The sequence below is a fragment of the Rhodnius prolixus genome, unplaced genomic scaffold (assembly GCF_049639745.1).
Source record: "Rhodnius prolixus isolate KJV_2025 unplaced genomic scaffold, Rpr scaffold_28, whole genome shotgun sequence".
In the NCBI taxonomy this organism is placed as follows: Eukaryota; Metazoa; Arthropoda; class Insecta; order Hemiptera; family Reduviidae; genus Rhodnius; species Rhodnius prolixus.
Window position 1 is genome coordinate 773,455 of NW_027411618.1, and position 15,676 is coordinate 789,130.

Sequence of the window (15,676 nt, forward strand, 5' to 3'; positions counted from 1 at the left end):
TTGTCCCCTGGCCGGGGCAGATTCCAATGGACACGTCTTTAGAAGGCCGCGACCGTAATCTCACCAGTGCGAATGCTTGACATTGCCGGCATCACCAAACACGTAGCACATTGTGCTAGCCACACTTCTTTCACTTGGCCACTTCAGTTGTCTTCAATTCTCTTTTTATCTGTTACAATTAAAACACTCGCCGCTAGTAGAACTGTCCATGCAAGGCGTACCACCTGTCGCCATATTAGACTTGTAAAACGTTATTAAAAACCTAATTCAAAATTCCTACTAGATTTATTAAGACATCTTTTTTTACCCTGCGAATTAAATAAATAAAATACAAGTATCTCGTCTACCATACTAAAATTCTTACTCTGTTAAAAACGAGTCATGCATAAGGTTAAGTGATAACCCGGACAATCGAAATCTAGACTATCCGTTAGTTCGAACCCATTGAAAACCATTAGACGATGGTTTCTCAACCATTAGACTGCGTTAAAATTTTTAATGGGTAGCGAAAGTGTAAATTAATAAAAACGTTGTAGTTCGAGTTATTTACGTTCAACAATTTTGAAAAATAAGTTCCACACATGATTCTTATTAATCTTATTAATTATTAATGTAGAGAAGGGTGTTGGTCTAGTGGTCACGAGAGTGGCTTTTTAAGTGGGAGATCCCCGGTTCGAATCCCGCGTAAGACTATTTTTTATTTGTTAGGAAAAAATGTTTATAGTAAAGTATGAGCTTCTGCTTTCGTCCTCGGCACCTAATTGGTTGTTGAGCGTTAAGCCCCGCCTGAAAAGTCCGTGTAATTACCAGTAATTGCACTTAAAGAGGAAGTCTAATCGCTACAATCTTTACCAGAACATAAAATTTAGAAGGGAAAATGTTTAATATTCAAGGTTCAATTCTACATATGTATGTAACTAGTGCAACAAGTCCAATGAAAATTTTTGGAACTATTTTTAAAAAAATTGTTTGGCGAAAAGGGCCTAACAGTTGACCAATTTTTAACAAATTGTTACTGTTCACAAAACGGAATGTCGGACTTATGAGACCTCGAAAATTCTAATTCGAAAATCTGTAAGGTTACTACTCTTACTTCGTAAATAAGAAAAAAGGTTTAGTAAAACTCAGTATTACTACACAATTTGAAAGCGGAATATTAACTAAAGCGAATTAGAAAAAGGTTTAGTAAAACTCAGTATTACTACGCAATTTGAAAGCGGAATATTAACTAAAGCGAATTAGAAAAAGGTTTAGTAAAACTCAGTATTACTACACAATTTGAAAGCGGAATATTAACTAAAGCGAATTAGAAAAAGGTTTAGTAAAACTCAGTATTACTACACAATTTGAAAGCGGAATATTAACTAAAGCGAATTAGAAAAAGGTTTAGTAAAACTCAGTATTACTACACAATTTGAAAGCGGAATATTAACTAAAGCGAATTAGAAAAAGGTTTAGTAAAACTCAGTATTACTACACAATTTGAAAGCGCAATATTAGCTAAAGCGAATGAGAAAAAGGTTTAGTAAAACTCAGTATTACTAGACAATTTGAAAGCGGAATATTAACTAAAGCGAATGAGGAAAAGGTTCAGTAAACCTCAGTATTACTAGACAATTTGAAAGCGCAATATTAACTAAAGCGAATTAGAAAAAGTCGTGTGAGTATGGCACTAGATATCAAGAAAATTGGGCACGATCGCAATAATACTTCCAAGGTGGTAGAGAAAATGAAACAAAGTTTTATTTAACAATTTCCTTGGGTTTTAATAGGGTTTGTGTTAGGGTTACGTTCGTTCCCACTGGGGAATTTTGCACTGTGCTAGTCCCGGGTGGAGGCGTTATGCTGGAGAGCGTACTTTGCGCCATACAGAGGGGTGACGTCCCAACACCGGGGGGGTTCTCTAAGCAGTAAAAACAGAATCTAAAGCCTTATTGTCAAGCAAGTCGCCTAGCGCCACTTTGAATTATCAATAAACCTTCAAGCCGAGAAATAATCGTATAATGTGCTCTACTTTGTGCCCACAACTTAGAAGCTAAGTATTAAGAACTGACTGAGGTCTACGCAACTCAATCTCCATTGCAATAACTCTACATTATTTTCTATTATAGGGCAATCCCCAAATTTCTAACAAATAAATTATTTTCAAATGGTGTCCTGCTTTATTGTTGACGTTTTCACTTTCTTTTAACCCTTAAATTTAAATTTAAATTTGTCAAATTTGAGTTATTTAGGACATTAAAATGCAGAAAGGGAAGGAATTAGGTCAGCAATTAACGTTAACTGGATTCCCGGGTTCGAATCTGGCTGCCCTTTTATTTTTTCTCTTCCTACTGGCTTCTTACAGCTAATTGTTTGGTGATGGACAATGTCTGTAACGAGAGAGCGTTGTCTGGAGGCTGGCAGTACACTGAACAAAAGCTCCGGGCGCTAATAACCTTAGCTGCTGACGCGACTTAAAATTAAATAAATTAATTAAACTTTACGTCCAACTACCAAATCATGTATCGTTGACGGTGGTGATTAGCAAACTATACTTAACTGTAAACTTCTCATATAAACTATTAGATAAAATCCAAGGCCTGGAGACCGGGAATCGAACCCAGTACCACAACACATTTTAGCTTTGCAGGCCTCGCCTCAAACCGCTCGGCTACCGTGGCGTCTAAAAAGAGGAGAAGTTTTGTCCAAGAATTAACTGCAGATGGACGATATTCTGGACACTTAATTATCTCTCTAATAGAGCCCGCAATAACTCAAATCAAAATGCTACGAAATATGTTACGAGTAAAACGTCTGGGAAAAGAAAAGCAACGCTGAATTCTGGAGAATGTTCATGGAAGTAGAAGTTCACAGATTTAAGTGGAATTGGGCAGGTCATGTTGGCCGTTTTAAAGGTGAAAGGTGAAGACGAAGAACTTAAGATTGAAGACTCAACAGGACTATTTACAAAACCTGAAGAGAAATGGGAACAATGCCCGCACGGCCGCCTTACCTCTGCTTGGTATTCCCTTGACATGGTATCCTTCCAGACTTGAAGCTGCACCCTCAGTGGTACTACTTGTGTGCATTACTTCAGCCAAATATGTGTGCAGCAAAAACGTAGTTGAAGTTAAATTTTCTTCACTAAACCACTAACGGAGTATTCAACTTCTACTGAAGTGTGAAAGCAAAACCGATCCGAAATTTAAAGAAATAAAAAAGCGTCTCAACGACAGATAAAATAAGCGAAAACTTTTAAAACTGCAAGTATGCATAAATATCAAGTATAAAGAAAAATAAAATTACTTCCCCAATAAAATAAAATAAAAATGAAAAATCAATTCAGTAATGTGGCACTTTAAATTTGGTTCATTTTGTCAAAAAATCAATTCTTAAGTTGGAAGTACAGTGTAGCTTATTGGTTAGAGAACTGGGCTAGAAATGCGAAGGTACTGGGTTCGCGTCCAGCTACCAGTTATTAGAATTTTATATACGATAGTTAAAAAATTTTGTAGACGCCACGGTAGCCGAGCGGTTGGAGGTGAGACCAGTATCTAGGCCTTGGATTTTATTTAATGGTTAATAAAAGAAATTTACAGTAAAGTATGTTTGCTAGTCGCCTCCGTACACGAGACCTGATTGGTAATTGGATGAAAAGCCTGCCAGAAAAAATAGGCATTACTTTACTTTATTATTTTTTTAATTGTTGAGTTCCGTGGTAGCAAAATAATACACGTAACGCTGCCCACATCCTTAACAGTTCTTATAACAAGAATAAAGATCAATTTCTGGTTGATCAATTTCAGATATTTCTGGTTAAAAATCAAAATCTATAATCTGTACAATGGCAATTACATTCTCTTATGAAAGGGTTAAAAAAATTAAAACAAAAATATCGCATGAGCGTCCGGATTTTAAACAGAATTATTCTGGATACGTTGAATTTCAGAAGAACATGGAGCATACGACTGTTTTGGTGGCGCAGCTAAATGTGTTTGGAACGGCCAATACAGAGCCATGATGTGCAGGTCGGCTAGTAGTTCGACCTGGTCCTCTCCGACTGTATCTAGTAACGCCAATCCACTCGAATACATTCCAGTATTCACAGAGAATACATTCCTTAAATACGCCTTTTTAGGTCGCTTCATGGATATTAATTTTTAATAAATTTCACTTCATCCTTGAATTGCATTAGGATAGTTAATTTTTTTATTTACAATTTTCAGCGAAAATATACTTTTTTCAGCTACCCAGAGTACTGAAAATTATGTTAGTTATGTTAGTTTGTTACTGTTATCTATTGAATTCAGCGTTATTCAAAAACCAAAAAAGCAACATTCAAAACGGAGTTATAGGTTAGGTACCTTCATCAAACAATCCATGCGACTAACCTAAGAGATATGCCTTCTTCCTACATACTGGTCCAACATTACAATTCTGTGGACTAAATTCACGCGATAGTAATTTAAATTTTTGTCAAAAAATACTTCTCTTAAAATGAAATCGAATGCAGAAAAATTGTCAAAGCTCAATTTTTTGTCATTATTCTAAATTCAATAATCAACGTAACCATCAGCGTTTTCGGCCAAGTTTGGAGTTTTAACTTTTAAATTATTGAACCAATTGCAGAGAATACTCAAATAATAATAATAATAATAATCAGGGAAGGGATTAACTATGCGGTTAGCGTACTGGACTCCCACGCGGAGGTCCCGGATTCAAATCCAGCAGCTGACCCTTAGATTTTCTCTTCCTAGGAGCTTCTTACAGCTCACTGTCCGGTGATGGACAGTGGTGTCTGTAACGAGAGAACACTGTCCGGGTGCCAATAACTTTAGATGTTGACGCGCCATAAACATTAAAAATAATAATAATAATTGGGTTCGAATCCAGCTGCTGACCCTTAGATTTTCTCTTCCTAGGAGCTTCTTACAGCTCACTGTCCGGTGATGGACAGTGTTGTCTGTAACAAGAGAAAAAAGCTCCGGGCGCCAATAACCTTGGATGTTGACGCGCCTTAAATCATTAAAAAAAATAATAATAATTGCAATACACCTTCATTCAGTTGCCCACTTGGTAGGTTTCAACATCTGGGTTCTTTCTTAGCCCTCTGCCGGCCTTAGTACAGTGATTTCTTGTTACAGACTACACTGTCCAATACCGCAGCTGCTCAGCTGTAAGTAGTTCCAAAGAAGAGAACCAAAGTAAAGTAATGCCTATTTTTGTTTGGGCAGTTATTACGCCCGACTAACTTACGTCCATAATTGTGTCGTGGACGGAGGCACCTAGCAAACGTTACTCATATAATCCAAGGCTATGGATTGACCCCTATACCACGATTGAACCTAAATACCACAATACATCTTAGCTTCGTGATTTTTATAACACAATTTTTCTGTAAAGAGAGGTGAAATAAAGCTATCCTTCAAATATCTGTCTTTGAGTAGAGTTGAATAGCGAAAAGCTCAAGTTAGAAGAACAGCCAATCTACCCGAAGTATGTAAAATAATGAACTTGGACTATAAATATGTTAGTCCAATATTTTGGTTGGAAATTTAGTCAGAGCACAATAACTGTGGTTCCGAAAATACTATGAACATCACTCATGTTTCAGCAAAATCTTTATTTATACGTGAAATTTTGTTAGCTATGTTTTTAGTAAAAACACTTAGTTTGAAAAAAATATGTAATTGTATATTACTGCAGCAAGAGAAAGTTTCTAAGTGTTAACACTATTATTATTATTATTATTTTAATTAAGTTTGCAACATGTTGTGTAGCAAGTCATATATAGCGGAAGGTAATGACTATGCAGGTTATTGCGTGTGATTGGCGGCACTTAGAAACGCATTACAGAGGGCGTTACTTTGGACCCACTAATGTCTGATAACTGTGCACCATTAGAGTCATGGCCCAGCACAGCCACAATTACACATGACTTCTTAATGTCTGTAGGGCTCTTCATTAAATCGACTTTTTTTTTTCTTTTTTTGTTACTAAAACACACCTGTGTTAGCCTAACATATACACTTAAAGCCACGTCCAACCACTCAGAAATCTAATTCTTAATATCGCACTTGCCAGTTACCAGCGTTAATATTCTAAAACTGGACATTCTGACAATGGTCTTAATGTATAGGCTCGATACAGGTTGGCGCACATGTGGTTCAAGCAGGTGTCGGACTTACTCACACAATCATGCTGAACCTTTCTAAGATTTACTTGCTTGGAGGATAACATGTATGCGTTTAAGCACATCTAAGCATTAATATTTATTATAGTTTTGGTTTCAGAAGAAAAACGTATATGGAAATGTGGAATATAGAACGAACTTTCAGTAGATTGAGATCTATAAAACTAGAAACATTGTGGAACGTAAAACTTTACTGATCTTGGCACTTCATACGAATTAGATGATGGTTATAAGACCTAAATAAGATTTCACCTCATGGATAAACTGTATTCTTTTGAGAGGACTAAAATAATCAACAGCAGGTTTTAAGACCCAAAAAAAGCACAACATCACGGATAAACAGCATTCTTTTGAGTGGATTAAAACCAACAATAGGTTTTAAGATCTGAATATAGTTCCACCTCATGGATGAACAGCATACTTTTGAGAGAACTAAAATAACCAACAGCAGGTTTTAAGACCTGAATATAGTTCTACCTCATGGATAAACAGCATACTTTTGAGAGAACTAAAATAACCAACAGCAGGTTTTTAAGGCCTGAATATAGTTCCACCTCATGGATAAACAGCATTCTTTTGAGAGAACTAAAATAACCAACAGCAGGTTTTACGAGTAAGACCTGAATATAGTTCCACCTCATGGATAAACAGCATACTGTTGAGAGAACTAAAATAACCAACAGTAGGTTTTAAGACTAGAATATAGTTCCACCTCATGGATAAACAGCATACTTTTAAGAGAACTAAATTAACCAACAGCAGGTTTTAAGACCTGAATTTAGTTCCACCTCATGGATAAACAGCATTCTTTTGAGTGGACTAAAATAACCAAAAGTAGATTTTAAGACCTGAATATAGTTCCACCTCATGGATAAAAAGCATTTTTTTGAGTGGACTAAAATAACCAAAAGTAGATTTTAAGACCTGAATATAGTTCCACCTCATGGATAAACAGCATTCTTTTGAGTGGACTAAAATAACCAAAAGTAGATTTTAAGACCTGAATATAGTTTCACCTCATGGATAAACAGCATACTTTTTAGAGGCTTAAAAACTGCTTTTGAGTGGGCCATCGAAAGTGCCGCTTTACTGAATTGATTTTTCAGTTTTTTAAAGTTTTTTTTTTTCGAAAATTGCTCTTATTTTGCAAGTTTGTTGTGCCTATTGCGTATAAATATGTTGTAAAATGTTTTTTTAAAAACATTTTTTCTAAAAAATTCTATTTAGAGCACTTTTTGGCAAGAGGAGTTCCCTCTAAATTTCCATTTTAATGTAATTTACGGACATTCAATTCAATCATTAAATATGTACCCCAAATTCAATTTTTGGGGAGAAATAGAGCCTTATTGATTTTTTTTTCGTTTTTGGGATTTTAGCATCTTTTTCCTAATGATAATGGTAGCTTTTAAAGGGAATGATAGTAAATTGAAGTCAACTACTTTTTAGCATGAATTATAAGTTAAAAAAAAAAAAAAATTACCTAAATGCAGTAAGAGCAAGTTGTGTCCCAACCAAATTTTGATTTCCATGGACTACCGGACGATTCTCTACTGTGTATTTTGCGGTAAGAAATTCAATCTTATGGCACTATCTCAATATCCCTTATATGCGACCAACAATCGAATGGGGGAAAGAAGGTAAATATAAGAGGGGAGATTGGGGATACAACAATATGTACTGCACCAGACACGAAATGCAATATTAAAATCTATAACTCATAAGTTATTCATACGCAATTTTGATAATGCGCTTGTGTTAGGTGCAGCTGGTTTGTGTTTGTGCTGCGGTACAAGAAGATATTGCGTTACAAGCATCATGCACTCCCTCTGCCAAAAGGGGCGCCCCTTTTTTTTGAGGGAGACCTCCCAGGTTTTTGCCCATCTATGAAACTTTCCAATTCGAATAGATGCATCTGCTGTGACAGTAAACCAACGCTCAGCTACTTTAGCATATTACCATTTGCAATACAATCTAAATAATAGATAACTATCATTAACTACTATTTTTCTTAGTAAAAGACATTATTGCAACCGAATACAATTTCTTTGTATTGAGTTCTCTACAAAAAAATAAAAATCTGGTATGAATGCTCAGGCGATACAATAAATACTTGCATTTTTACTTTCTCTTACTCAACAAGAAAGAGTAGGTAACGTAATCGTCCAGAATTTGATTATGCGTGCTCACCAGAAATATTCATATTTAACTTATAACTCAATGAGTAAAGTATAGTGTATAAGAGAACAAAATTTCATACTAATATGTTGTTTACAGGAAGAGATTTAGAGGGTGCATATTGAGAGCGAGATATGACTCAAAAAAATTTCAACTCTTAATATCTTCTCAATTTATGAATCTGTGCACAAAAGAACTGTAGCTTCTAACTGAGTAAAGTATAGTGTATAAGAGAATAAAATTTCATACTAATATGTTGTTTATTGATGGAGCTACAGGGGCGCAATTTTACAGCAAACCATGACCCAAACAAATTTCAACTCTCTATATCTTCTCAATTTATAGATGTGTACACAAAAGAACTATAGTTTCTAACTGAGGAAAGTATAGTATATAAAGGAACAAAATTTCATACTAATATGTTGTTTATTGATGGAGCTATAGGGGCGCAATTTTACAGCATACCATGACCCAAACAAATTTCAACTCTCTATATCTTCTCAATTTATAGATGTGTACACAAAAAAACTATAGTTTCTAACTGAGGAAAGTATAGTATATAAGGGAACAAAATTTCATACTAATATGTTGTTTATTGACGGAGCTTTAGGGGCGCAATTTTACAGCAAACCATGACCCAAACAAATTTCAACTCTCTATATCTTCTCAATTTATAGATGTGTACACAAAAGAACTATAGTTTCTAACTGAGGAAAGTATAGTATATAAAGGAACAAAATTTCATACTAATATGTTGTTTATTGATGGAGCTATAGGGGCGCAATTTTACAGCAAACCATGACCCAAACAAATTTCAACTCTCTATATCTTCTCAATTTATAGATGTGTACACAAAAAAACTATAGTTTCTAACTGAGGAAAGTATAGTATATAAGGGAACAAAATTTCATACTAATATGTTGTTTATTGACGGAGCTTTAGGGGCGCAATTTTACAGCAAACCATGACCCAAAAATATTTCAACTCTCTATATCTTCTCAATTTATGGATGTGTACCCAATAAAAAAATATATCTTATAACTGTGTAATGTATAGTGTATAAGGGAAAATTTTTTTTACTAATATCTTGTTAACTGAGGGAAGTGGCCAACTAGAGGATTAAAGTATTGCAATGAAGACGAATGGATTAATAACGGAAGGAAGTTTAAGATGATTTTGTTGGATAAAGTTGGATACAGGTAAGGAGGATTTTGGATTGCATGGATTGTGATTCTTTTGGAATTGGTTCGCTTTCTTGAGCCTCAGACTTTTTTTTATGAATCTGTTGATTTGATTAGTTAATGAACGCTTGGGACATCTGCCTGCAAGTCTATGATGCAGTCTCATATGAGATTCACACAAAAATAACTTCTGTGTTTTTTTAGAGACAAATTATTTTTTTTTAAATATCACTTTTTGTGGTTTCCATTGGAGTTCCTATTATTAATATTGTGTGAAATTTCTGAGCTTATAGATAAAGTTTATTAGTTAAACTTAGAGGAGTCTCTGGAAGAAAAATTGTGGTGCTCCACAAGCGCAAAAAAGAACTCATTGGCTTTTTATAATGTTGTCGCTTTAGTTATTCAATGTTTTACTATAAATGGAATTAAATTCCATCTCTGGCTGGTCGATATATGTATATATATAAGCTAATGAGATTTTGTTTAAGTATGTATGTGTGTGTGTATGGAAGTGTTTGTATACGTAACAGTTGTGGCCTGTAATATCGTTGGGGGCGATGTAAGGAATTGCAAGTGCTGTTCCGTGTTATTGTAGTGGGAGGATTGTTTGGACTCGGGGTTAAGGACTAGACGGGAGCCATGAGCAGCTTTCACTGGTGCTCTGTAATTGGCACCAATTTGGGGTGCTGCGTCGCACACATATACACACTCACGACAACCCTCTAGTATGCTAGCCAGGGGATGGTGGGTGGATGGAAGTCCATAAGCCTCTTAAGGATCATTACTGTGCGATAGCTGCAGCATACCAGAGCGTACGTTCACTATGCTTTTGCTACAACAACACTACGCTCAATTTATCTTGCTTCAATATTTTCTAGCGTACTGACAGTGAGATGTAGGACATGGGGGGGGGGAGAAGAAAGAGCTTATCGTAAAAACTTTGAGCTCAATTTATTAGTAGTGGAAGCTCTATTATTTGTTAATAGAATTACTAGTTTTTCACAAGAAAACTGCTATTCTACTGCAAGAATATAAACTGACATATGGAAGTTTTAGAACATGTTTGCCTACTACGTAAAAATAGGCCCATGGAGCGAAAGTGGTGGTGATCAGGGGATGCCACGTCTAGTCGGTAAGCAGTGACTTAGTTTCCCATCAGGCTATTTAATTAAAAATCAAAAATACCGAAGTAGCTTTGAAAAGAATTTAAAAAAACGGCGCTTTTCATAGCCATCTGCTCTTGCTAAATTACCTAATGTACGAATAAAACGGCGCTTTTCATGGCCACCCGCTCTTGCTAAATTACTTAATGTACGAATAAAACGGCGCTTTTCAAAGCCATCTGCTCTTGCTAAATTACTTAAATGTACGAATAAAACAGCGCTTTTCATAGCCACCTACTCTTGCGCAGGTCATCTAATTCCAGTGCCTATACTACTTGACTGACAGTTTCAAGGGTCTCTAGAAATTTTTCGGCTGCCTCTGGGACTTGTCAGAGGTATGAGCAGTGCTTTTAATAATCACAATGTCATTTTGAAATAAACAAAAAAGCAAAAAAAAAAATATATTTATAATACTATGAGGAAAGGGATTGGCTCAGTGTTTAGCGTACTGGATTTTCACGCGCAGATACCGGTTGAAATCCAGTTGATGGCCCTTCTAGATTCTCTCTTTCTTAAAAGCTTTTTATAGCGCAAAGTCCAGTGTAGGCTGTAACGAGAGAACACTATCCGATGACCGGCAGTAAAAAGAATGAAAAAAAAATCTCCGGGTGACAATGATTACAGATGTTGAAAAAAATAATGCTCCGTTTCTGTCCAGTGTCTGGTCACAATACTTCGTTCCTCCATTTCTGGGGTTGGCGAATCACGGCTTATTTTTGTATTATTAAAGAGTAATTATTTTTCAAGTGTGAGTTATAGTCAGGTGGGGAAATGGGAATTAATAATTATTTTTGTAATAAGACAATGTTGACTTTAATTGAAATTGAAAATTTACGACTAAAAACTATACGTAATCTCTCTATAAAGATATTTAATGGGAAATTTAGTTATTTAATCATTTCCAAAAATAGTATATTTTTAAAATGCTTTCCTGACAAATAATTAAGAAACGTAATTTAGATTTCTCTGCTAAATTAAATTTTACGGTGAGTTCCTTTACAGTGAGGCATCTTCTAATATGCCATGGCCTGTATTTTATGGCCCTGAAAAAGTCCTATAGTTAGAGGAGCTCATTAGAAAGAGTTTTAGTGATACAAAATTGAAGATACAACACGGTTGTAGCATACCCAGATAAAATAAAACCTTCTGTTATAGTCTGTAAGCTAGTTAGGAAGAAGCTGAAAGACTATTACGAAACCTTAAAAAATAACAGCTGGATTGTCAAAAAAGGCTGATTTAGAGCAAATATGTCTACAGTCAAAACTCATCGAGCGCAAAGGGCCTGAAAATATTATGATGAAAGATTAAAAGAATATGATGAATGCAAAACGTTTTGTCCGATAAAAAAACAGAACATTTTTGCGTCATTTACTACTTTTCAAGATGTTGTTAGGGTTAAGTGTAAAAATAGAATCTGTCATCGATATAAGCCTATATTAAATAATGTCAACACAATTCAACACTTACCACATCCGGTGTGCTGGCTCCGTCCGTGTGCGACGTTGAATCCGCGTTACTACGGCCATCGTTGCCATTGGCCGGTGTGCCGAGCTCGGCCAGTGGTTTGGACGATTCTCTTTCGTCGATCACCAGATCGATGGGCATTTTTCCTTTCAAGCAGCTGATATAACGATGGCAGAAATTATCGCATAGCTCGTGTACCTGTGGGCAAAATCGCGTGATTTCATTTTTCTAAAAAAAAAAATTCAACGAACAAGATAATATGTGTCAAAAAAGAAAATGTAAAAAGTAGTACGATCGACCAAAGTGGCCTGAACTACTTGCATCAATTAAAGATAATGGTGGCCCAAATGTTTGAACCACAGATGTCTTTTATGATACCACTGTCTTAAAAAGTCATGTCAACGGTAACCTTGGACATGGCCGGCAAGGGTGGAAAACCAAACGACGTTCAACTGTTCTCACGGTCATTTTTTTTTTTTTTTTTGTCTTTAAGTTGCCTATATCTATTCCACTCAAATATCAGTCTGCCCATTGAGCTTATTTGTGGAATGATTTTTGCGTTGATTACTTCCTTAGGACGTCAGAATGACAGTGTTTGAGATCTAATTCAAATTTTTGATTAATATACCTAACAACTCTTCTTTAATTATTGTCACTATTTTTACCCAAATTGTAATAACTTTTTTATTTAAGTTAAGCCAACAAACTGAAAGTTTTCAGGCCAGAAACAGCTAAAACTTTATTTTTTCTAGGTGCTGCATTTTTTTTTAAAATTTTATTTACTTATTTATTTATTGTTTTAGATGTTTTTTTATTTTTAATTGATGTGTTTCATGCTTAAAATTAATTTATGATTACTATTATGACAAACATATTTTTTTATTATTTTATAGTTATTTTTATAAGAAGCTGTTTGTTTTTATTTCCAGCAGGATTTATTATGTTTACAAATCAACTTGGGACTTTTTTATGTACATATAAGGTTTCTTCATTTATTTCTATTTTTTTTTCATTTGTTTCTGTTGACTAATGCAGTCTATAAGTTAGTGCACTAGTTGACCCTATTTGTTGTTGTTAGTAACATTTGTATGTTTATAAAATTTCATCTTTATTGATGAAAGTTCAACGCTACTTGTCTTTAATGATTGTGCGATAATGCCCAAAATAAATAAATAAGGAATTTTAATTTAATGGTCGTTTTCAGGGCCACATTCAATTTTTTTTTTTTTTAGTCTTATCTATTACTTAGAGATACGCGGGTTTATCGCTGTAATTTTTATATTTTTTTTACCCACATCATCAAGAACAAATTACCCTTAAATTTCACACAATTTAAGTGGCTCCATCAGAGGCTGTTTAGTTTGTAAAACTGTCCCTGTTATTTATATTATTTTTAGTCACTTGAAAAAGGAGAAATTCTAGGCTTGGTAAGGCCAACTTTGATGCATAATTTTTAGCATAAATTTTCGATCTAAAGCCACAAATCATAAGTTTTGCGATTCGATGATCACCTATATTGATTGATGTTGGACTTTCATCTCTTTTTGAAGAGCTGAATAGCTTGGCAATTAAAGCCTGCAAATAGGCAGATTTTGGGCAGGTTAGACGGTGCCGGAACATTCGTCCATTCGTCGTGAGATGTTCTTAAAAGAAAATAGTAAAAATATATACTTTTACCCATTCATACAGTTTTAGATTGTCTTCCAGAGAAGGCAGGTTAACATTGGGATCGTCTGGGCAATTTCCGAATGTTTCAACGGATGGAAAAAAGATCTAAAGCGGTGGTTGGAGACTGGAGGTCCCCCTTTTGAAGTGTGGACCACTGTTTTCCAGGCCGAAGTTTGTCTTATTCTTTGTTCTGTTTCGAACAAGCTGACACACAACTCTCTGGTGAAAGGAGTTTGCATCTATTCGGTTAGGTAGGCTGCGTTGAAATCACTCAATTCATTTGTTTTTACTTTAAAAAGATTTGGCTGCTGTTAAAGATGTTCTTATGATCTGGATGCTGAGTCATAAGAAGTCTTCGGATAACGAGGAGTGGACAGGCCTGATCAGGTAGCTTACTCAATCTCGAACTGGCTGTCGGCATATCGTTTGACCCCCTTAATGTCAGGTACCTGGGCGTGGTCGATCTTGCAGTGAACTCAGCGAATTGTCGACAGTCTAAAATGTTGATTTGGGATATGTTCAGAACGTGAGATGCTGTCGTGTCTTTCATGGAACTCTCGCAAGATAACTGGTTGGTTTCCTCACTGAGCATTTTAGATTATGGAGATAACCTTACTGAATGGAAGCCTTGCCTGATTTCTTCTATATAGCTTAAGAGGCAGAGGAGGAAACGACCAATCCATCTTATGATGGATTGTTTAGGGTATAGGATGTTAGGTTGAGGATCTTTGATAGAAATATCTTGATGGTAGAGGAACTTAAGGATGTTTCCCATTAAACTTGCTGCTTGATCCGTTCCAACTACTGTGTCATTTGCTGATGCTATTGCTTTTCCTTGAAGTACCTCCATATGCCCAAAATGATTTTGGATAGCGTAAGGGACTGATCCAATCTTGGATGATTCCGAAACACCAGCTAGTTTTAGGTACTCAAGTTGCAAAGGCTCCTTGATCACGTTTGAAAGTCACAATATCTCATCATTTTCCTAATCAAACTTTCAACTGAACTACAAATCCATCTAATAATAGCACTTACCTTTTCTAGTTCTAACAGATGAAATCTGAGCACCTGGATTGCTTGCACCATCTATAAAAGAAATAATAAAATCTAATTAGTTTCTAACTTGTTTATTACAGTGTTATTACAAGAAGAGCGCTAGCATTCTAACAACCCTAGCCCAACTTTAAAGGACTTTTAAATGTTTTAAATAAAAGTGACAGACCTAGACAAAAAGTAGGCGATTGCTTTAATTAATTTAGTAAATATGAAGATTGTTTTTAGCATCATTTGCGGAAAAACCGAGAGTTAAAGTTTCTAGTGGGAGCCATTTACGTGAAAATCCGGAAAAATTGCATCGTTAAACTTAAAAAGCCTAAAAAACGACAGTGCCTAAAGTGCCAAAACTGTCCGGTAGGTTCGTCAAAAAGTATACGAAAAAGCGTAATGTTGAAAAACACCTAATTTTGACAATTTTTTTCTCTTTTTCTATAAAAGATAAAATTCTCAAATTTTCTTCATAATATAGGAAGAATCCTCCTTTATAACTGTATTTTTTTGCAACAACCCAGATCAGATAGATTTTGAGAAAAAAGTAGCTGAAAATGAGCAAAAACGGCACTTTCAAAAATTCTTCTTCTTGCTCTTGTAGTTGTTGTTACCTTTTTTCTCTACTAGGTAGCGCCTAAACGCGCGAACCGTTTTTCATGAATGAGTTGTCATTCGATTCAGACTTTTATGTAGATGTACTTTTTGGGGGCCTCGATGCTGTACATCGAATGGGAGAGGAGTTAGCCCCCATGTGTTAATATTTTGCTCAAACGAGTCCAGTGTAACAGAGATTTTTCTAAATG

The 15,676-nt window shown here is 35.3% G+C and overlaps 1 protein-coding gene across 7 annotated transcripts in view; it reads right to left on the reverse strand.

Moving 5' to 3' along the window:
* The window catches only part of hth (Meis homeobox homothorax), a 290,170-nt gene that overhangs the window by 185,676 nt on the left and 88,818 nt on the right, over positions 1–15,676 (reverse strand). For all 7 annotated transcript variants that reach the window (XR_012460421.1, XR_012460420.1, XM_074134764.1 and 4 more), the window contains exons 5-6: positions 14,862–14,912; positions 12,162–12,356 (exon numbers count right to left, since the gene is read on the reverse strand). Coding sequence is in view for 5 of the 7 variants with exons in the window: in XM_074134764.1 (XP_073990865.1) it covers positions 12,162–12,356; positions 14,862–14,912 (246 nt within the window). In the remaining 2 variants the exon portion in view is untranslated. The remainder of the gene's footprint in view (positions 1–12,161; positions 12,357–14,861; positions 14,913–15,676) is intronic.